The sequence below is a fragment of the Bos mutus genome, chromosome 4 (genome assembly GCF_027580195.1).
Source record: "Bos mutus isolate GX-2022 chromosome 4, NWIPB_WYAK_1.1, whole genome shotgun sequence".
Taxonomy (NCBI): Eukaryota; Metazoa; Chordata; class Mammalia; order Artiodactyla; family Bovidae; genus Bos; species Bos mutus.
Window position 1 is genome coordinate 110166548 of NC_091620.1, and position 22189 is coordinate 110188736.

Sequence of the window (22189 nt, forward strand, 5' to 3'; positions counted from 1 at the left end):
TAATTTCACCAACGTTAACGCCTTGTCCATTTCACATCCAATTTGACATCATGGTATATCAGGAAGATCACAATTATAAGAAGAGTCACTCTATATATTACTCGATTATGTCTAAAGATGACTTTAACTACAAGAAAAAAATTAATAAGGAATTAGCAATCAAATTTACTTCCCTTATGGTTTTAGCTTCCTGATTTCCTCAGAGTGGCACTCCCAGTGCAAAGTACTAAAAAGACAACTCAATGAAACTTTTGTCAAACTTCTTCAAAATAGAAATTTACTGAAACCCACTTCTGGGTATATAATAGGTACTCACAAGTGCTTTGAATCACATCCCAAGAGGCAATAATCAGATTGAAATGCTCATACATTACTAATCTGTGTGAGAGACAAACAATATTTCATTTTATTGGGAATAAGGTGGGATCCAAAAATGAGCCTAACATTACTCTTGGAAAAAGGTTTTATTAACACCTTTCAGCTATTTACTTTTCACTTGGCAAACATGAAAAATTTTTAATACTGAATTTTACTGAGAACAAATTGATGGTAATTTGTTCTACTGAGCTTCAATAAAATGAGCTCTGTATTTGAATGTTAAATGTTATCTGCTGTGAGTGATTTACATGTTATTAGAACAAGGAACTGCAAAGAAGAAACTAAAAGAAAAATATGAACTCATAATTATTTTAAAACAAACAAACAAATGAAGGAAGGAAAATTGTCTTTAATTTTTAAAGTGGTTCTTAATGTCATTGCCACAGAGTTCCCCCAATAGATGCATTTTAAAAAGAACACAGTGAAGTTTTAAAAATGAAATGATTCTCTCATCATGAGTTTCCTTCTGTAGCATTAGGGAACACGCTAATGCTTAATTTGCACCAAGTACTCCTTTCTTCCCCACCCCTACTCCCAAATCCTAAACTCTATCAGGGGAACAAGAGCAAAAACAGCCACAAGACAAGGTCGAAACAAGAGAGACAGCAGAGGGGTTTAGGGGAAGAACCAAGAAGTTCAAAAGAAGGAGAGAGAATTGGTAATTGGGAAACCAGAGAAAAATTCATTAGGGGGAAAACATTTCTAATATTTAGAAGAATGGGTTAGATTTAGATGCTGGAGACAGGAGGAATTCCTGATGGGGTAAAGGCATAGAACTCTGAGAATATAGGATGTATTTCTATACCAATTCTTGCCTATTTACCAAGGCCTGGCCAAGATGAAAAGCAAAGGCTAAGACTATCATTTGCTCTGACCATGGAGAATAATATCCTCCCAAGCAGAAACTCAAGTTCACTGATGATTTTAGTATGTAGAGTTATCCAAAACTAACAAAAGTCTGAGGATTGGACACAATACTGAGGAAAAAATTCTTTGAATGGTGCATTTAATATAGTTCTCAAGAAAATATGGTAATATATACAATGAAATATTATTCAGTCATAGAACGAAATCTTGTCACTTGTGACAACATGGATGAGCCTTGAGGGCATTATACTAAGTTAAATAAGTCAGACAGAGAAAGACAAATAGTGTATGATCTCTGTTACATGTGAAAATCTAAAAAAACAAAAATAAACAACAAACCAAGCTCATAGACACAGAGAACAGACTGGTGGTTATCAGGAATGTAGGAGGGGAGGGGGGTATATAGCTGGGGAGAGATGGATAAAATGAGTGAAGGGGGGTCAAACTGTACAAACTTTTAGTTACACACTAAATAAACTAGGGATATAAAATAAATAAATGGGTAAAAACTATGATACAGGCTTATCAACACTTTTCCAGTACAACTAAACTCACAGATAAAGGGATTTTTAGAAAGAATTTTAAAAACGCAATCGTCCACACACTTCCTGGCAAATGTATGCCTGGCATGTTTGAAAGAGGCAAGTGAAAGAGCAAATTCAGCTCCAAGGTCATATTTGCTAACCGACTTAGGATTAAACTGTTCTCTAGGAGACATACTCCAATGATTTAGGTAGATTATTTTATATGATAAATTTTAATCAAACAGCAACAGCTTTCTTTCAAGATATAAAATGATGAGGCAATTTACAACAGAATGTTTTGAGGATGCTCCTTTGCCTTGTAGGGGTAGAGCAAGAGATGATACAAGGTCAGGTTTTAAATAAACTCATGCCTCACAAAAAGATGAACAGCATGGACAGATTTAGCCTTCTGGGTAAAGTCTTCTGAGGCCTAAGAAGAGATAGGTTGCAAAATGAGGGAGGGAACCAAAATTTTAATCAAGTAATCAGGCCAGAAAAGAAGTTACAGCATCTGGGATATGATGATTACAGATCTCAGTTTGCTTGTGTACACAATTCTAATACCAGTTATGTAATATTATGAATACAAAGTCATGTGAATGGACCCCCCAGATATACTCATTTTTAGGCATGCCCCTTGAGAAACATATCAAAAGGAAGAAACACAGGACATGGTCTGACTGATTAATGATTTCTGTATTCTGGATAGGAAAGCCGTACTACCTGTGTTTTTAGGTTGTCACATCAGGCCAGAAAAGTTAAAACATGCATAATTTGAAAGTATGACATGCATCTCTTTAAAGTAAGAATTTCTTAATCAGGAGGACTCATCAACTAGGGTCTGCTTGTTTGTCTGAATACACAAAGTCCCATCCCCAGAAACTCTGATTCTCAAAGCCCTGTGCTACGTGCTAAGCTGCTTCAGTTGTGTCTGACTCTGCAACCCTGTAGACTGTAGCCCGCCAGGCTCCCTGTCCATGGGATTCTCGAGGCAAGAATACTGGAGTGGGTTGCCATTTCCTCCTCCAAGGGATCTTCCCAACCCAAGGATTGAACCTGAGTCTCTTACATCTCCTGCATTGGCAGGCAGGTTCTTTACCACTAGCACCACCAGGGAAGCCCTGAGTGGGGCCTAAGCACATATATTCAGGAATTGATTCCCAACATGGCGACTCTGCTGTGATATTATGGAGACACTAAGCCAATGCCAGCATTTGCCTACCCCAGATTACTCATGATATGAGAAAAAATAAATTTTTATATTGCTTAAAAATAAATAAATAAAACTGAAAACAGGAAAGATTCCGAAGATCTTCCCTTTCTGTACATGAGGACCACTAAGTTTCCAGCCTCATCAGGACCAAACGAGAAAAAAAAAACCCAAAAGACACCACCACCAGCACAGGTTGGCACAGATACACAGAGATCTAAAAAGATCTTTGGGAAACTGAGGTTCATTGTGCTGTATTTGTAATAAATTAGCACTGAGGTTTTCGCCTCCCCTACCCCCACCCATCTTGCAGGGTATGCTTGTGTGCTCGTGTGTAAGCCTGTACACGAGGAGAAAAGAGACATAACCTAAAGCTGTCAATCACCCTGTCAGTCAAATGTCAGGGCACAGAGAGGGGCTTGTCACCAACCAGACCCCTATTGCAGTTCTGCTTCTGGTTTCCAGACTACTCACTCCTCCTTCTGTCTCTCTGGAGCCCACTTTTGTTTGCCTAATAAAACTCTTGCTACTTACTATGTCTCTTGCCTGAATTCTTTCCTTCGGGGGACAAGGATTGAGAACACTGCCATTTTGGTGGTAATACCTTTAACTGGGTGCCTCTGAGTCTCTCAAAAGGTAGCAGTTAAAGTGTTAACTGGGGCTTCTCTGGTGGTTCAGTGGCTAGGACCCCACACTCCCAAAGCAAGGGGCCCCGGTTTGTTCCCTAATCAGGGAACAGGATCCCACATGCTGCAGCTAAGACACAGTGCAGCCAACAATAAACATCTAAAAAAATAAAGTGTTAATATCATGTATGAAACGAGTCGCCAGTCCAGGTTCGATGCACGGTACTGGATGCTTGGGGCTGGTGCACTGGGACGACCCAGAGGGAGGGAGGGGAGGGAAGAGGGTGGAGGGTTCAGGATGGGGAACGCCGGGTATACCTGTGGCGGATTCATTTCGATATTTGGCAAAACTAATACAATATTGTAAAGTTTAAAAATAAAAAATTAAAAAAAATAAAGTGTTAATTACAGCTGCTGTCTCACATAGGAAGGGCTTCCCAAGTGAAGCAAGTGGTAAAGAATTGGCCTGCCAAGGCAGGAGATGCAAGAGACATAGGTTCGATCCCTGGATTAGGAAGACCCCCTGGAAGAAGGAAATGAGAACCCAGTTCAGCATTCTTGCTTGTAAAATCTCATGGACAGAGGAGATTCAAAGGTTACAGTCCACGGGGTCCCAAAGAGTCCGAGACACCTGAGCGACTGAGTACTAGAGTCCCTAGCATCTCGCATATAAAGAGTTCAACCAGCAGAGGATTCACTTCCAAGCCCACTCACACTGCTGCCGCCCAGCCTCAGGGCTTCACTGGCTGCCAGCTGGAAACGTCAGTTCCTTGACACGAGGGTCTCTCCAACGTACAGCATGGCAGCTGGCTTCCCCCAGAGTGAGCCAGTGAGCCAGTAAGAGAGGGTGAGCAAGAAGGAAGTGGCAGGTGTGTAACTTAGCTGCTGAAGTAACATCCCGTTCTCTTTTGTCATAGTCTATCCATCGGAAGCAAGTCTCTAGGTCCAGTCCCCACTCAAGGGGAGGGGATTACGTAAGGGCATAAATACCAGGAGGTGGGCGTCACTGGGCACCGTATTAGATGACATGCGCCATACCACAAGAGATGACGTGTGACAATCTGAGGAATGAAAGATCTATATGGAAACATGTTCCAAATGGAAAAAAAAAAAATAAGGCAGAATTTGAGCTACAGAAATCTACTTTATGGATAACATTCTGAGAATTTGCTAAGAAGCGTCACCACGTTCTCACTCACCTCATATGTGCAACCCTATGGCGGTATATCACGATTTTTTTTTTTTTCAGGCTGACATATCTGTGAACTTGTTAGTCAAAAAAGGAAGAAAAGGAGGATGAGCAAATAAGGGACCTCATGACCCATCAAGTAACACTCTGTGACAATTCTCACTTTCATATTTACCATGAGAAGCAGTGTGGGGACGGCCATAAGGAGTATGGGAAAAAATAAAAACAATTTTAGAAACTTGACAAAAACTGTTTCCCAGATTGTTTTTTTTTTTTTTCCTACAAAGCTGTTTTATCAGCTCAAAATGGCAATACATGCTTACGGGAATGTACATAAGCAATGCAGCAGTTTTAAAACATGGCCCCAGGATTCTTGACACTCATTTCCATCTAGAACTGGAGTCTATGTCCCCTCCCCTTGCCTGTGCCATAAGATTTGTGATGACTTTGACTGAGAGACTTGCTGTAAGACCTCTGAAGCTAAGAGAAACTAAGAAATTTCTATCTGGTCCTCTTAGGAAATCCACTCTTGGGATGCAACCACCATTCCATGAGTGAGTGAGTGAAAGTCACAGAGTTGTGTCTGATTCTTTGTGACCCCATGGACGGTAGCCGCCAGGCTCCTCTGTCCATGTATTTCTCCAGGCAAGAATACTGGAGTGGGCCGCCGTTTCCTTCTCCAGGGGATCTTTCCAACCCAGGGGTTGCACCCAGGTCTCCCACATTGCAGTCAGATTCTTTACCATCTGAGCCACCAGGGAAGCCCAATGAGAAGCTCAAACTTGCCCACATAGAGAAAAACCCACACAGGGCCTCAAGAACACAATGAGAGAGAAATTTGGCTAGTCCTCAACTGCTCCAGCTTCTGATTGCTACGACCATAATATATGTCACCATATGAGAGATCCTCCTCCCAAGTCCAGAACTGCCTGGCCCACCCCTTACTGAATTCTTGACCCTGAAAGGATGACAGATAATTTAAAAATACGACTGTTGTTGATTTAGCCCACTGTTTTGAGGTAGTTGTATAACAAGAGATAATTGTAACAGCCAGTAAGTAATCCCACACTGACAATAAAGTCATGTATAAAGAAAATGAGGGGTATATGAGGTTAAAATATTCTCAAAACATTTAAGACTGTTAGACAACAGATGTGAACTACTGCCTCCAGGAAGGTCTTTGTGAAAACTATTACAATTGGGAAACATTAACAGTGAAGATGGATATGCCTAAAAGTAATCTTATGATAATAGGAAAGTAAATGGTTACAAATCGTAACAATCGGAAATAGAGCATTTTTATTCCTATAATATGTCTCAGATCAACTGATTAACAAATGTGGTCAGCCATGCCCTCCTTCTCTTGTCATATCAGAAATCATAATACCATTTGGTGTTACAGGAGCTTTGCAATATTATCCATTTCCCTCAACATTTATCCCCACAGATGCACATCACCATCAGTCACACACTGTCCCTTTCATTGAGAATCATACAGATCACGTTATCTTCAGCTTCCTTTTTTCCTCCTCTACCACATGTATTTACATCTTCCTCTCCTTTTCCTTTCTTCTTTCTGATCTTCTGGAAAATCTTTTCATCCCCATTTTGAAGACCCTGTCTTTTCCACCCATCCACTCTTGCCTACCAGTACCCTGACCCATCAAATATGCTTCCTTAGATCTCTGGTGTCCCTTCTTGTCCTCATTATTATAAAAATCTTTATGACAGATTATAAAATTTATGTCTTGATTTCAAAAGTACCCTTAAGGTACTCTAATTCTCTTCACTCAGACAATTCTCCAAGAGGTTGTCTACACTCAGTGTTTCCAATTTTTTTTTGCTGCACACTTACTCTTTAAATCCATTGTAACCTGACTTCAAATAGCCAACACTATCAGACCTATTTCTTTAAAAGGAGCCACCAGTGGTCTTTTCTCAACACTGCCCCCTTCTTCACTGTCGTATTTGGCACAGTTGATAGAGCTTTTCTTTCTGAAATTCTTCTACTTTTTTTTTTTGGCTGCACCATGTGGCTTGTGGGAACTTAAGTTTCCTGAACAGGGATTGAACCTGTGCCTTAGGCAGGCAGGCAGTGAGGGATTGGAGTCCTAACCACCGGACCACCAGGGAATTCCTGAAATTCTATTACTTTTGACTTTTTTTTTTTTTTAAAAAGTGTTTACTGGCTTTCTTTGATTTGTATGTATTCTTTCTCTGTTCTCTCCTCTAAATCATTATCTACTCTCCAAATATTCCAACAGAAACATTCCTCATCTTCTTGTCTCTATACCAACATTTCTGATGAACTAAATCAGGAAACCCAAATCTCTTGCTCCACCATAATTCTGACTTGAAACATGGGTGTACTTCAAACTCTCTTATTGATTTGCTCAATCTGATGTCTGAATATCAACCTATACAGGAATTTAATGCTTCACACAAAGCAAGGACTTCTCATGTAAGAAAATGCTTTCTACATAGGAGATCAAAGTCACAAGAATACTAGCAGTCACCTTGATGCACTGAGAAGAACGATCCTTAATTCAACAAATTCAGGTTTGAGAACTCTGATTTTAAGCACCAACTTGCTATTCTCTGCACCTAAATGCTCTGATCCCTGGTACCTGCATGCCTTATGCCTTGATTAACTTCACTCAGCAAGTATCACCACGCTTCTGAGAGAGACCTCCCAGGAATGCCATATGTAAAGTGGCATCTCTCATGCAACACTCAGGAGACACGTTATATATTAATTTGCTCGTTGTCTATTTTCCCTCACAGGAATATAGGTTTCATGAGACCACACGCTTTGGTGCAATGCTGTCTGCCTAGAACATGGAAGAGTATTTAGCCCATAGTAGGGGCTTCCCTGGTGGCTCAGATAGTAAAGAATCCACCTGCAATGTGGAAGACCTGGGTTCAATCCCTGGGTTGGGAAGATCCCCTGGAGGAGGGCCTACTCCAGTGTTCTTGCCTGGAATATCCCCATGGTCAGAGGAGCCTGATGGGCAACAGTCCATGGGATTGCAAAAGTTGGACATGACTGAGCAGCTAACCACATAATAAATATTTGTTGAAAAATGCATAACAACTACAAAGTGAATGATTTAATGAAAAAGTTCTCATTTCCATGTATAGAAAGTTTGTAACATTATAAAGTAAATGTAAGAACGGGGTAAAACAGTATGTTTTTCACCATGTGAGTCAATTCATATGTTTGGGTAACAGCCAGCTTAATCAAACTTTCTTTGCAAAAAGTAATGTGATTATTCTACAGTAGGACATTCCACTATCTTTCTTTTTTTCTCAACAGAAATGATCTTACTGAAGTTTGCTACCAAACTTTCTATTAGCTTACTAGCACAGAACTTTCTTTCTTAGAACATCTATCTGAGGTCTCCATGTGGGAGTAGCTCAATTTTTATTTCTCTAACATCTTTGCTTTCTCTCCATCATTTTTCTTCCACATGGACTCTTCTTTCTCATAGAACTCTTGACCTGGGAGGAACTTAAGGTATTGTTAGCCCAAGGGTTTCTAATCTTCCTTTCAGCAGTGAGACCTATTTCACATACAAAACCTTAATGAAACAGAGTCCTAAGTGGAGGGGCTGGAACCTGCTCCCCTGCTCACCTTCATTCCAGCATCCATGAGACACTGAGGAGAATCGTTAAGTCTCCTGTGAAAACCCTAGATAGCGCTGTGCTCTGCTAAGTCGTGTGTGACTCTTTGCGACCCCGTGGACTGCAGCCCGCCAGGCTCCTCTGCCCGTGGGGTTCTCCAGGCAAGCATACTGGAGAGGGTTGGCGTTTCCTCCTCCAGGGGTCTTCCCGACCCAGTGATCTATCCCGCGTCTTCTTGCATCTCCTGCGCTGGCAGGCAGATTCTTTACCACCGTGCCAGCTGGGAAGCCCTGTGGATAGTCTGCTATGCTTTCTTAACTAAACTCAGATAAATTTTCCATGTCAACTCTTTCATTTCTCCAACAGGACACTTAGTTCATCCTCTGGGTTAAAAGCATAAATATAGTAAAAATACAGTATGTGTGTGACATACTATGTAGGCAGTGAGGGGGCCATGCTGCGGAAACACAGAAACGAAGGGCACTGGTCTCGGCATTTCTCACCCACCAGATAAACACACCTGAGTAGATCTACAATTTCCCTCAAGGGAGTGATTTTTTTTTTTTCCTTTTTTTATCCTCACGTCCTTGCTGCCTGCCCTTACCTTGACTTTTGTGTCACTGTCCCAGTTCTCTCCTGGTTTGGTTCCCCGCCCCCATCCCACCCCCACAAACCATAAGCATCCCCGAGGGCTAGGCGGGACCTTTCTCCTTCTCCTCCAGCTTCTCGTTATTCAAGAACTAGCATGCTTTAGGACCTAGCGCTGTCTGGTCCTGGTGGATGATCCCTGGATCCGCACTTAGCTCCCGAGTCCCTTCGGTAAGAGATGTGTGCTAGACGTCTCCGTTGGGGTCAGCTGCTATCATCTGAAGTCCACTGTCTGGACCTCTCTTCTCCTCCCTCTGATGGCACTCCTTTCCACCGTCCCCATTATTTTCCATGACTTCATGGCTCACTTAGTTCCACAAGCTTGACACTCTGGAGTCATCTTTGCCTCCTTTCTCTTCCGAATTATTATGGATCACCACGGTTTTGTGACAACATCCTTCTGATCTGACTTTCTAGAAGCTATTCCAATGTAGCCCAGCTAACAGTACACTTGAGGTGAGCAGAGACCATGTCTGCTAGTTTCCCACTGGCTGTAGGCACAGCGTGTGGCACAGAATTGATGCCTAACAATTCTTGATGAAAGAATAAGTGAACGGAATGAAAATGTGTGATGTTACTATAGCATAAAAACTTCAAGTAAATTACCCAGTGATGGTGCAATGTGTGGGCACATTAATAAGATATTACAGCATAATTAAAATATTTTCAAGCATATATTAATGGCATGGAAATTGCTCCCTGTTTAACATGAAAATAAAGGGAAGCTGAACACAAAAATCATAAATTTATTATTAACCCAGTTGTGAAAATCTAGAAAATATAAAAATATTTACCACTGGTTATCTCTAAATGGTGGTTTTTACTTATTTTCATACTGCTTTAAAATTTTTTCTAACTGCTTTATTTTTTAAAAAACTTACTGCTCTAAAGAAAATTTACCACCATGGAAATAACTATGCCTTTTGATGGAAGGCTTGAAACAAACATGCACAGATTAGAAAAGGCATTTACTTCCAGGTGGGCAGTATTATAGCCCATCTTCCTGACTTGAATTTCCTAAGTGAAAGTGTAAGTCACTTAGTCATGTCTGACTCTTTGCAATCCCATGGACGGTAGCCCTCCAGGCTCCTCATGGAATTCTCCAGGAGAGAATACTGGAGTAGGTAACCATTCCTTTCTCCAGAGATCTTCCCAACCCAGGGACCGAACCCGCATCTCCTGCACTGCAAGTGGGTCCTTTACCATCTGAGGCAAAAGCACTGCTTAATATTTTTAGTATTCTTCACTCCAGGATCCATTGCTTAGTTCTCTGCTTCTGTCAGCCTTTATACAGTTGAATTTATCATGATATCATATTAATTTTGCTGAAATGCCATTTTAACCTTTTTTATTCTTTTGTTAAACACTGTACTGTCTCTTTATTACTTAAAAAATAAAATAAAATTAGAAGTCCTCAATCATTCAGGGTCTAAATTTCAATGTCCAATGTCACCTTCCAGGCATATAAGATGGATACCTACTCCACTTCAAACCTTATCCTACTCCTCTCCTGGACTCCCCATCTCCCTTACTCCACTTCAAACCTTATCCTTTCTTAAATGCTTAACGAAAATGTTCTTAGCAATTTTATCAGAACGCCCACAGCCCTTATGCATAATCCTGTAATATCATGCATTTTTAGAATTAAAAAAGGTTAGAGCAGCAAGACATTATTAAAATCATTTGGCTCAACTTCTCCCTTTACAGATGCAGAAACTACAATCCAATTAGAAAAGATGGCTTGTTCAGGAATTCAATATTGAACTCTTAAGAGTTAAGTATTGTAACGAATCCAGTACAGTTACTGGATCTCCCATCTGCTGAGCAATTGCTCAGCAATTTTTCATGACTCCATTCCCAAGGGTATGTCTAGCCTGCCTATCTTGATCGTCCTCATTTATTCCAGGGCAGATAGCATGGCAGATAGATTCCTTTCCATCTCCATTGTACCCAGTGCTGCAGAGTGAGTGCTGAAGAAATATGGCAGAAATCACCTCAAGCAACCCAGCGATGGAAGTGAAGATACAAATCTGTGACAGCAATATTCCATCTTAACGATATGGCTGCTACATCCAACTGGCTGGTAATGACCATGAGAGGAAGTGGTGGAAACTTTCTTTTACATACTACATGGCTGTTCTAGCCAATCATGAAACCTCAGGGTTATGGTTAAGAGAGCACTGACGCATATACACTACCCATGTCGAACACAGACAGCTAGTGGGAAGCTGCTATATAACATGGGGAGCTTAGCCAGTGCTCTCTGATGACCCAAGGGGTGGGATGAGGGGTGGGGGGAGGGAGGCTCAAGAGGAAGGGGATATATGTATACTTATGGCTGATTCGCATTGTTGTACAGCAGAAACCAACACAATATTTAAAGTTATTATCCTCCAATTAAAAAAAAAAAATAAAGATCCTGGAAAGAGAGCCAGGATAAGAAAACAGGGACTGGAACTGGATCCACAGACAACATCTCTGCAGCCAGTTCACTGTGAAACACATAAGCTCAAAGAAGGATCTGACTCAAAAGCCAGGATGAGTAGTAGATTTCAAAGTTGCAAGTGGCTCTTTTCACATACACAGACGCACACTCTTTTAAATTCTGGATGACATATACGAGGAAGAGAAACACTTAACAAGGGTACCAATCAAATAATGTATGATGTGTTAACAAATAACTGGCGGATGAAATGCCATTGCAAGCCAGAAAACCCAGGAGACAGCGAAAGGTGAACCTCTGGGGTTAATCAACATTCAAAAGCAAGAAGAACTGGGACATGCCCTCAAGACACAATCATGCCAGCCTCTCCGTCCTGGCTGTGGTACTCTGGGGTCATGAGCCACACAAACCCAGGAGCATCTGCCAAGATCTCAAACAGCTGAGCAAGCACTCTCTGCCCTTTGTCCAGCTGTTGTGAAATGACAGAAGAATGTTCCCAGGGTTTCATCAAGTAGATTTCTCTTTCAATTCAGAACAATATGATTAGAATACAAAATTTCTTGTTAGTTATGATCTTGTCACTCTGAGTGTGTATTTACCTGGGTGTAGACATCTACTGCTTATTTTTGCAACTAATAAAGGTAAATAGAAAACGTCATGGCACATTAAAAAGTGAGTAACATTGAAGAAATAAAATAAATCACTCTTTCCCTCTAATAGCAGAGTCACTGCTAGAGAAGTAGGTACCCATTCACCTGGTGATTCAAAATGTCTTGAATATAATTTGTCAAAATTCCATTACTTTCCTTCTTTTCTTGTACACGAGCATCACAGTTTCAAGGGAAATGATTTAATGGTGAAATCTCAAGTTGCAGAATAGCCAGCTCAGCCTACATTTATCAACACTGTTGTTGTACGTGGAAGTGAATGCACTGGACTTGTTAAAAAATGTGAACTGCTCCTTCCCATCAAAGGAAGAAAAAAGAAAAACATCAGAAGAAAGAAAACCTTCAAAAGAATAACATAAAGGCTCTAGTGACTGATCTTGGTTGCTTTTCACATAAAGACTCAATGTGTGGGAGTTAATTATATTAGTGATGGTGGGGAACAAGCTATTAATTCTGTGCTTCAGAGTTATTAAACACCTTTCTATATACAGCTCACAGGCAAATGAATGGACTTAATCTCTGTATTAAACGCAAAACAAACCAAACAATCCCACGTTTCATGACTTTTCAGAGTTCATTACCTCCTTGGCAATGCTTTCCCAGAGGCCAGGTATGCTGCTTTAGAAAAGTCTCTGGCAGTTCACATGGGAAGCCTGGGAATGCGGATTTAATCACATTTAAGTCATTCCTCTTCAGACTAGACATGAAAGGTCACCAAGGAAAAGCATTTTTTCCTAGAGATTCAACTATACTGGTTACTAAAAGTTCTTCTTCCAGTGATCCCACAACTCCTGAGAGAGTCTGCTAGTCTAATGTGTCACATGGCTAACACGTGCAAAGTTAAAGAAGTCAGTGGAGGAAATAAAATATTTAAGAGGATAGCATTTACTTTCAAGAGAAGTTTGTAGATTTCTTTTTCTGGTCACATCTAATTCTTTAGGGTAAAACTTAACATTATTTAATTCTAAAGCAGCAATTTTATATAGATGAGGATCTTTATCTAATTACTAAAGGACATTTTACTTGTAAAAATCACCACACATGTAAAAAAAATTACAGTAAATGAAGGCATTATTATCATAAATTATGATACTTATCTGCATTTAAGGGTCTCTGTGCTCTAATAAGAGCAAACAATAGCTTGGTTTATCAATGTTTCCACACAAAATTTACAATGATTTATTAAAAGCCTCATCATAGCTCAAAGGTATCTAAATATCCATAAAATTAGGAAATAATTGCTATAAAATCAAGAAATAATTGCAAAATCTCCATATAAGAAACAATTCAACAAGATAGTACCTATTGGAAATGCTTACATTATAAAAATAATATTGAAAATTAAAACTTTGACTAAACTGTATCAATAAACTACGCTTTCATGAAACAAAATTTTTGGTACTACTGCTATAGTGCTAATAAGTAAGTTGCTTTGGTCGTGTCCAACTCTGAGACCCCACGGACTGTAAGCTGCCAGGCTCCTCTGTGCATGGAATTTCCCAGTCAAGCACACTGGGGTGGGTTGCCACTTCCTTCTCCAGGGGATCTTCCCGATCCAGGGATCGAACCCACGTCACTGGCACTGGCAGGCGGGTTCTTTACCACTGAGCCACCTGGTATATAATAAACCTCATCTTGCCCAAGGGAAACACTAAGGTTCAGCAAGCTAAGTTCCTTGCCCAAAGTGACAGAGTAGGTGGCAAACCAAGGTTATCTAGCTACAGAACACATTTTTTATTTTGTGCAGATTAAAAATTTTTAAATTTTAGTATAGTTTTAAATTTATACAAAACCGTGGACAGCAGGACAGAGGGTTCCTGTTTACGCCTTTCCCAGTTTCCCGATTGTTGAAACCTGACGTTACACGGAGCATCCACCACAGGCAAGGAGCACAGCCTGCAATGCGGATGCACTGCACTGCACACCTCACTTGCCTCGTACTACGTTTTCGCTAAAGCTCTTTTTTTCTCCCAGGATTCCATGCAGGACACCACATGACATTATGTTCTCATGTCTCCCTGGCCTCTTTCGGCTGTGACAGTGTCTCAGACTTTCTGTGTTTCATGACCCTGACAGTTTTAAGAAGTACTAGTCAGGGGAGAAGGAAATGGCAACCCACTCCAGTGTTATTGCCTGGAAAATCCTAGGGACAGGAGAGCCTGGTGGGCTACCGTCTATGGGGTCGCACAGAGTCGGACACGACTGAAGCGACTTAGCAGCAGCAGTCAGGGGAGGGCTGTTCAGGATTGGGGGGCACATGTACACCCATTGCTGATTCAGATCAATCTATGGCAATAACCACCACAATACTGTAAAGTAATTAGCCTCCAATTAAAATTAAAAAAAAAAAAAAAAAGAAGTACTAGTCAGGTGTTTTGTAGAATGTCCTGCCATCTGGGTTTGTGTGATGTCTTTTCCTGATTAGAGTGGAGTTATAACTTTGGGAGGAAGACCACAGAAGCAAAGTGCCATCCTCAATATATTGATACAAAGGGTACACGCTCTCAGTGTGACTTCCCTTTGATGATCTCAACTTTGAAGACCAGGCTGGGGTACTAGCTGCCCGGCTTCTCCATTCTAAAGTTACCATCTTCCCTTTCTCTCTTTTCATGCTCTGCTTTTTGGAAAAAAGTGGGTGGGTGTGTGAGGGAGTCAAGACACAGCAACAGGGTGTGAAGCAGGGGCTATCTAAATAAATTATTTGGCATTTTCCTATCAAAGCCTTCATTTTTAGCCCACTCTTCTATATTGCCTCTGACATTCTATCTTTTCTTAGTGTTTTGGCATATTATTCATGTGCAGTAGTTTAAAAACACAATTCTTCACTAATTTCCTGCTTTCGCAAAGGTCCCAAAAATATGTTAGAATTAAATGTGACAACCAACAAATCTGAAATTATTTTCCACTTTCACTGTAGGATTTGTCACTAAGGAATGCATTCAGAACCAACATTCCTCAGAAGCATTCTGTAAAGAACTTACCAGAAATATTCGTTCAAGTTGATCCTGAATGTCTTTCATTCCTGGAAAAGCAGCAACTCCCTGGATCATCTCAACAAAGATGCAGCCAACTCCCCTAAAGAGAGAAGAAAGAATTGTTACAAAAACTTCAATATATTCTGCTTAGAAAACTAAATCTACAATTAGAACATCTACTCCTACAAAGAGAAAGAGCGAATAAATAACATTCTCACCTAGACCCCATAACTTTTGTTGCCCTTCTCTGTCTACTGCCCAGAAAGGGTTCCAAACAGATACAACTATACCAGGCTCAAAGGATCTGCCTGCAATGTGGGAGACCAGGGTTTAATCCTTGGGTCGGGAAGATCCCCTGGAGAAGGGAATGGCTACCCACTCCAGTATTCTTGCCTGGGGAATCCCATGGACAGGGGAGCCTGGTGGGCTACAGTCCACAGGGTCACAGAGAGTCCGACATGACTGAGTGACTAACACTTTCACTTTTCACTGTTTCACACCAGGCTCAGAAAATGGTGGAACCCAATTTAGTGAATCTCACTGACTCACCTTCACTCAGGATACAATCAAGAAACTCCTTAGCCTAATATAGAAAGCCTCCACAGTCTTATTCTACCATGCTTTTCCAACTCGATTTCACAAATTCATAATGTGTGGTCCTCTCCAACTTTCCAGGGCTCTCTTTGCATCAAAATCATCTATTGCTATTGCTAAGTCACTTCAGTCGTGTCTGACTCTGTGCAACCCCATAGACGGCAGCCCACCAGGCTTCCCCGTTCCTGGGATTCTCCAGGCAAGAACACCGGAGTGGGTTGCCATTTCTTTCTCCAATGCACGAAAGTGAAAAGTGAAAGTGAAGTCGCTCAGTCGTGTCCGACTCTCAGCGACCCCATGGACTGCAGCCCTCCAGGCTCCTCCATCCATGGGATTTTCCAGGCAAAAGCACTGGAGTGGGGAACTTTTAAAACAAAGCAGATGATCTGAACACAAACTCCAGAGACCTGGTTTCAATCAGTTGGAGGTCAGGCATTTAGTTGATTTAGGGCAACTACAGTGAGGATCTGTGAACTTTAAACTGTGGTGTTGGAGAAGACTCTTGAGAGTCCCTTGGACTGTAAGGAGATCAACCAGTCAATCCTCAAAGAAGTCAGTCCTGAATATTCACTGGAAGGACTGATGCTGAAGCTGAAATTCCAATACTTTGGCCACCTGATGAGAAGAACTGACTTACTGGAAAAGACCCTGATGCTGGGAAAGACTGAAGGCGGGAGGAGAAGGGGACGACAGAAGATGAGATGGTTGGATGGCATCATCGACTCAACGGACATGAGTTTGACATGAGTTTGAGCAAGCTCCGGGAGTTGGTGATGGATAGGGAGGCCTGGTGTGCTGCAGTCCATGGGATCACAAAAAGTTGGACATGACTGAGCGATGGAACTGAACTGAACAGAGAGGATCTCTGAACCAGACTGATCTGCCCATGGGTCAAGCATAAATCTAGACAACTCGGCCCGAACTGCTCCACTTCCTAGAACTGCTTTTTTCTTTACCTGTTTGCATAAATACAACCCAACCTATGGCTCAGTGGTAAAGAATCTGCTTGCAATACAGTAGATGTGGGTTTGATCCCTGGGTCAAGAAGAGCCTCTGGAGAAAGAAATGGCAACCCACTGAAATATTTTTGCCTGGGAGATTCCATGGACAGAGGAGCCTGGTGGGCTACAGTCTACGGGGCCACAAAGAGTTGCATACAACTTAGCGGCTAAACAACAACAACAAATACGATCTCTTCCACAAAGTCTTCCATGAACATTCTGCAGACAGGACAGCTATATTTCTGAGTTTGTTTGTTAAACTCTCATTCAATACCAGACATCTACTATGGTCAACTTCTTCGGTCATGCTTACAGCTGCTATCTGGCAAGGCAGTCCAGTGTATTAGGAGACCTTGCCTCCCAGACCCCAGAAGCCTGCACCTAACCCTATAGGAACACCTGACCCATAGTACAGGCAGAAAGTAAATAAGACACTTATGCTGAAAGTCTAAAGTCACCTGGGGACAGGATGGAAAGAAACTAGCACATGTTGATGAAATAAACCACTTTAATGGCACAGCTGGCAAAAAAGTGGCCCACTTCCTGCAGATGAAGTTCTCTGAACTGACCTGATTCCCACCTTCTGAAGACCTGGATTAATTCACTGTTTTTGTTAGATCTCTCTAACTTCTTACAGTTCTCTATGATTTTATTAAATGGCTCTACCTTGAAGGAGTTTATGTTTCCTGAAAAGACTGTAATAAAATCATAAAGAAAGTAAGACACTTCTTCACTTGCAGCACTCATAATTCATTTTTTAAAAAGATTTTTTGATGTGGACCATTTTCAAAGTCTTTATTAAATTTGCTACAATATTGCTTTCTCTTTAATGTTTTGGGTTTCTTGGCCACCAGGCAAGTGAGATTTGAGCTCTCTGACTATGGATCGAACTCACACCTCCTGCGCTGGAAGGTGAAGTCTTCACCAGGCCACCAGGGGCGTCCCTCATATTCAGTTTAGAGTAAGCAGTCCCTTGTGTACTCATTTCAGATCCTCCAGAAGTTAAAGACGATGACTCACTTCTCTGTAGCTGCACCAGTTGTATGTGAATAGTATCTTGAATTTAAAAAGTAATACATCAGCAGAAATCTCTATTACATCACATAATTTTTATCCAAATTAAACACCAACAGAATATAGAGTCAAAATGAAAACAAACAAGTGCGACTTTATATCATAAAAATAATTCCATTTTAGTAATAAAGAATTAATTTCAAAATCACTGTTCTAGGTGATCACGGAGTTCCAGTTCAAGTTCCCCGAGTCATACAGCAAATTTCCATTGGCTATCTATTTACCCTTGTTCGTGTATGTTAGTTAGTTACCTACGTTAGTACATGTGCTTCCAAGGTACCCTCTCCGTTCATCTCACCCTCTCCCTCTTCTCTCCCACCTTTGGCCACAAGTCTGTTCTCTATGTCTGTATCTCCATTGCTGCGCTGTGAACAGGCTCATAAGTACCATCCTTCTAGATTCTCTCTCTCTCTTTCTGTATATATATACATATATATATGTATATATACATATATATATGCATTAATATACAATATTTGTTTTCCTCTTTCTGATTTACTTCACTCTGTATAATAGACTCTAGGTTCTGCGATAACCTAGAGGAGAAGGAATAGGTGGCAGGTGGCAGGGAGAGTCAAGACGGAGGGGACATATGTCCACCTGTGGTTGATTCATGTTGAAGTATGACAGAAATCAAACCAGTGTTATAAAGCAATCATAATCAACTACAAATAAAGAAACATTAGAAAAAAAAGCAGTGTTTTAGGCACATAATGAAATAATGCCATTTGCAGCAACATGCATGGATCTGGTGCCATACTGAGTGAAGTAAGTCAGACGGAGAATGAGAAATATCACATGACATCCCTTATATGTGGAATCTAAAAAGAAATGATACAAATGAATTTACTTACAAAGCAGAGACTCACAGACATAGAAAATGAAATCATGGTTGCCAGGGAGAAAGGATAGTTAAGGACTTTGGGAAGGTCATGTACACACTGTTGTATTTAAAACGGATAACCAACAAAAACCTATTGTATACCACATGGAACTCTGCTCGAGTTATGTGCCAGCCTGGATGGGAGGGGGATTTGGGGGAGAATGGATACATGTATATGTACAGCTGAGTCGCCTCAGTGTTCACCTGAAGCTATCACAACATTGTTAATCATCTATACCCCAATACAAAATGCTTTTTGTGTTAAAAAAAAAGTAAAAATAAAAATAAAATTCATACACACACACATACACACACATTTACACATGGAGCAATTCTCAGTGAAAACTAACTGAAGACTTGCAAAAAGGCTTTTGTACAACCCGTAAGAACAGTCCAGATGGAACTGGGTAGGAAGGGAAGAGAAGCAATCAGGTCAAGACCTGTGCCCTTGGGAGGGGACTCAGAAGAGGGAGATCCTCCTTCCTGGGGAGCGAGCTGTTCCAGTCACACACTGAGCATCCCAATTCTGGGGTCAGCAGTAGGACGAAAGATGAGTCTCTTCAGCTGGTTAGAAAACCAGTGGGACTTCAAGAAGGACTGTAAAAAACCTAGACTCCACTTGTGCAGAGTGCACACACACTTGCTCACTCCCAAAACAAGGTCGAGAAAGCAAATGGAAACCACACTGCACTCTGGCCAGTTTCCTACCACTGGCCTGGCACGTACTCCCCGCCTGAGCCAAGAGCTCATTCTGGCTCCACTTGCTCTGCAATGCCATTCCACACGGGATGAGAGCTGCCATGGACAAGCAGAGCCCATGCTGGTGAGGTGGGGAGGCAGCTCAGAGCCAGTCAGCTCAGACTCCAAGTGGCATGTGAATGGGGTAAGGATGGCATCTGGCACCTCAGTGGGCAATGCACCAGAAGCAGTCCAGCACTCTGCCATAGACCACACCCAGATCCACACTGAGTGACTGCTCCAGCCAGCCCCTCCTGATTCAGGGGCAAGGGTACTGGTGCTGGGAGAAGGCAGACACAGTCAGAGGGAACTGACCCAGCTCAGACCTGACCCTCAGGACTCCGCTCAGCAGCCTGGGAGCTGACTTTGCCCCCAGTAGAGTAGAGTTGGCCACTAAGGATAGGGGAGCCCTGGCTCTTGCTCTAGCCACTCCATCTCAAGCCCCTCTTCCTAACAAGTAATAGCTGCCAGCACACTCTAAGAGATCCAGTTCTCCCACCAAAGCCAATGGGCACACACAGACTATACAAGGATGCTTCCACAAAGGATACCCCTTTAAGACCATAACCTGCAACTGTCCACCTAATTTAACAGAGAAAGACACAACATGCTACTAAAAACCAATGGGTCAATGAAGAAATCAGAGAGGAAACCAGGAGATACCCCAAGACAAATGAAAATGAAAACACAACTTCCCAAAATCTACAGGATGCAGCAAAAGGAGTTCTGAGAAGGAAGTTTATAGTGATACGGGTCTACCTCAAGATATAGGAGAAATCTCAAATAGACTGCCTAACCTACTATCTGAAGGAATTAGAAAAGAAGAACAGACAAAGTCTAAAGTCAGCAGAAGGAAGGAAATAATAAAGATCAGAGAGAAAATAAAATAGAAAGCCAAAATACAATGCAGCAGATCAATGACATCAAGAGCTGGTTTTTCTAAAAGGTAAAATTGATAAATCTTTAGAAAGGCTCATCAAGAAAAAAGAGAGAAGATCCAAATAAAATAAGAAGTAAAGAAGGAGAAATAGCAACTGATATGGTAGAGATATTTTAAAAAATCAGAACAGAATACTACAGCTATATGCCAACAAATTAGACAATACAGAAGAAATTAATACATTTCTAGAAACATAAAACCTTTCAAAAATGAACCAAAGGAACAGATATTCTGAATAGATCACTAGTAGTGAAAATGAATCTGCAATTAAAAGCAAACAAGCAAACAAAACACCCAGACCAAACCAAACAAAAACCCCTAGCAGACAAACTCCAGGACTGGACAGCTTCACAAGGGAACTCCACTGAACATATAATGAAGAGATGATATATATTCTTCTCAAACTATTCCAAAAAATTGAAGAGGAGAAAAAAGAAAACAGTTCCCTGACTTTGAAGTATAATCCAAAGCTACAGTAATCAGAGCAGTACAGTAATGGCATGAAAATCGATCAATAAAACAGATAGGCCAGAAATAAACCCATGCACTTATGGTGGGGTCCTTTTTAGGGTATTCTGAATGTTTATAAATGAGTGCTTAACGAGAAACATGCAGCTTTCTTTTGAAATATATTTAAAGATATCTTTCCTGACTAATATTAATACATTTACATCTTAACCAGAATATTTATCACAATGCTTTAATTTCAGTATTTTCGACAAAACTGACTAAAACCAAGGCTATTAAAGAACTGGAGCCTCAATCTGAAACAATCTATGGCAAAGGAGACAAGAATATACAATGAGGAACAGACATTCTCTTCACTAAGTGGAGATGCGAAAACTGAACAGCTGCATAAAAAAGAATGAAATTAGAACCATATACAAAACAAAACCTCAAAATGGTTTAAAGACCTTAACATAAAACATGAAACCATGAAACTCTTAGAAGGGAACACAGGCAGAACACTCTTTAACATGAATATAGCAATTTTTTTTTGGATCAATCTTCTCAGGAAAAGGAAACATAAGCAAAAATAAACAAATGGGACCTAACTAAAGTTGAAAGCTTTTGCACAGCAAAGGAAATGATCCAAAAAAAAAAAAAAGGCAACCCATGGAATGGGAGAAAATATTTTCAAATGATATGACTGAAATGGGATTAATATCCAAAATACTAAATAGCTCATACAACTTACTATTTTAAAAAGTTTAAAAATTGGCAGACGATATGAATAGACATTTGTCCAAAAAAGATATACAGATGGCCAACAGGCACATGAAAAGATGTTCAACATCACTAATTGTCAGAGAAACACAAATCAGAAACACAGTGAGACATTACTTCACAGCTGTCAGAGTGCCTGCCACCCAAAAGTGTACAAATAACAAATCTGGTGAGGATGTTGAGAAAACAGGACCTGGTGCACTCTTGGTAAAAATGTAAATTGGTACAGCCACTACGCAAAATACTACGGAGATGCCTCAAACACTAAAAACAGAACTAACCTATGATCCAGCAATTTCACTCCTGGGCATATATCTGAAGAGAACAAAAACACTTTTTGGAAAAGATACATGTACCCCAATGTTTGTAGCAGCATTATTTACAATAGCCAAGATACAGAAGCAACCTTAGTTGCTTTCATCAACAGGCGAAGGGATAAAAAGGATGTGAATACATACGTACACACATACATACTACAGAATATTAGCCATAAAAAGAATGAAATTCTGCCACTTGCAATAACACAGATAAATCACTAAGCATAGTGGGTATTATGCTTAGTGAGATAAGGCAGACAGAG

The 22189-nt window shown here is 40.8% G+C and overlaps 1 protein-coding gene across 7 annotated transcripts in view; it reads right to left on the reverse strand.

Moving 5' to 3' along the window:
- The window catches only part of CDK14 (cyclin dependent kinase 14), a 664341-nt gene that overhangs the window by 241939 nt on the left and 400213 nt on the right, over positions 1-22189 (reverse strand). For all 7 annotated transcript variants that reach the window (XM_070369889.1, XM_070369886.1, XM_070369885.1 and 4 more), the window contains one exon: positions 15159-15252. In XM_070369889.1, the coding sequence (XP_070225990.1) occupies positions 15159-15252 (94 nt within the window). The remainder of the gene's footprint in view (positions 1-15158; positions 15253-22189) is intronic.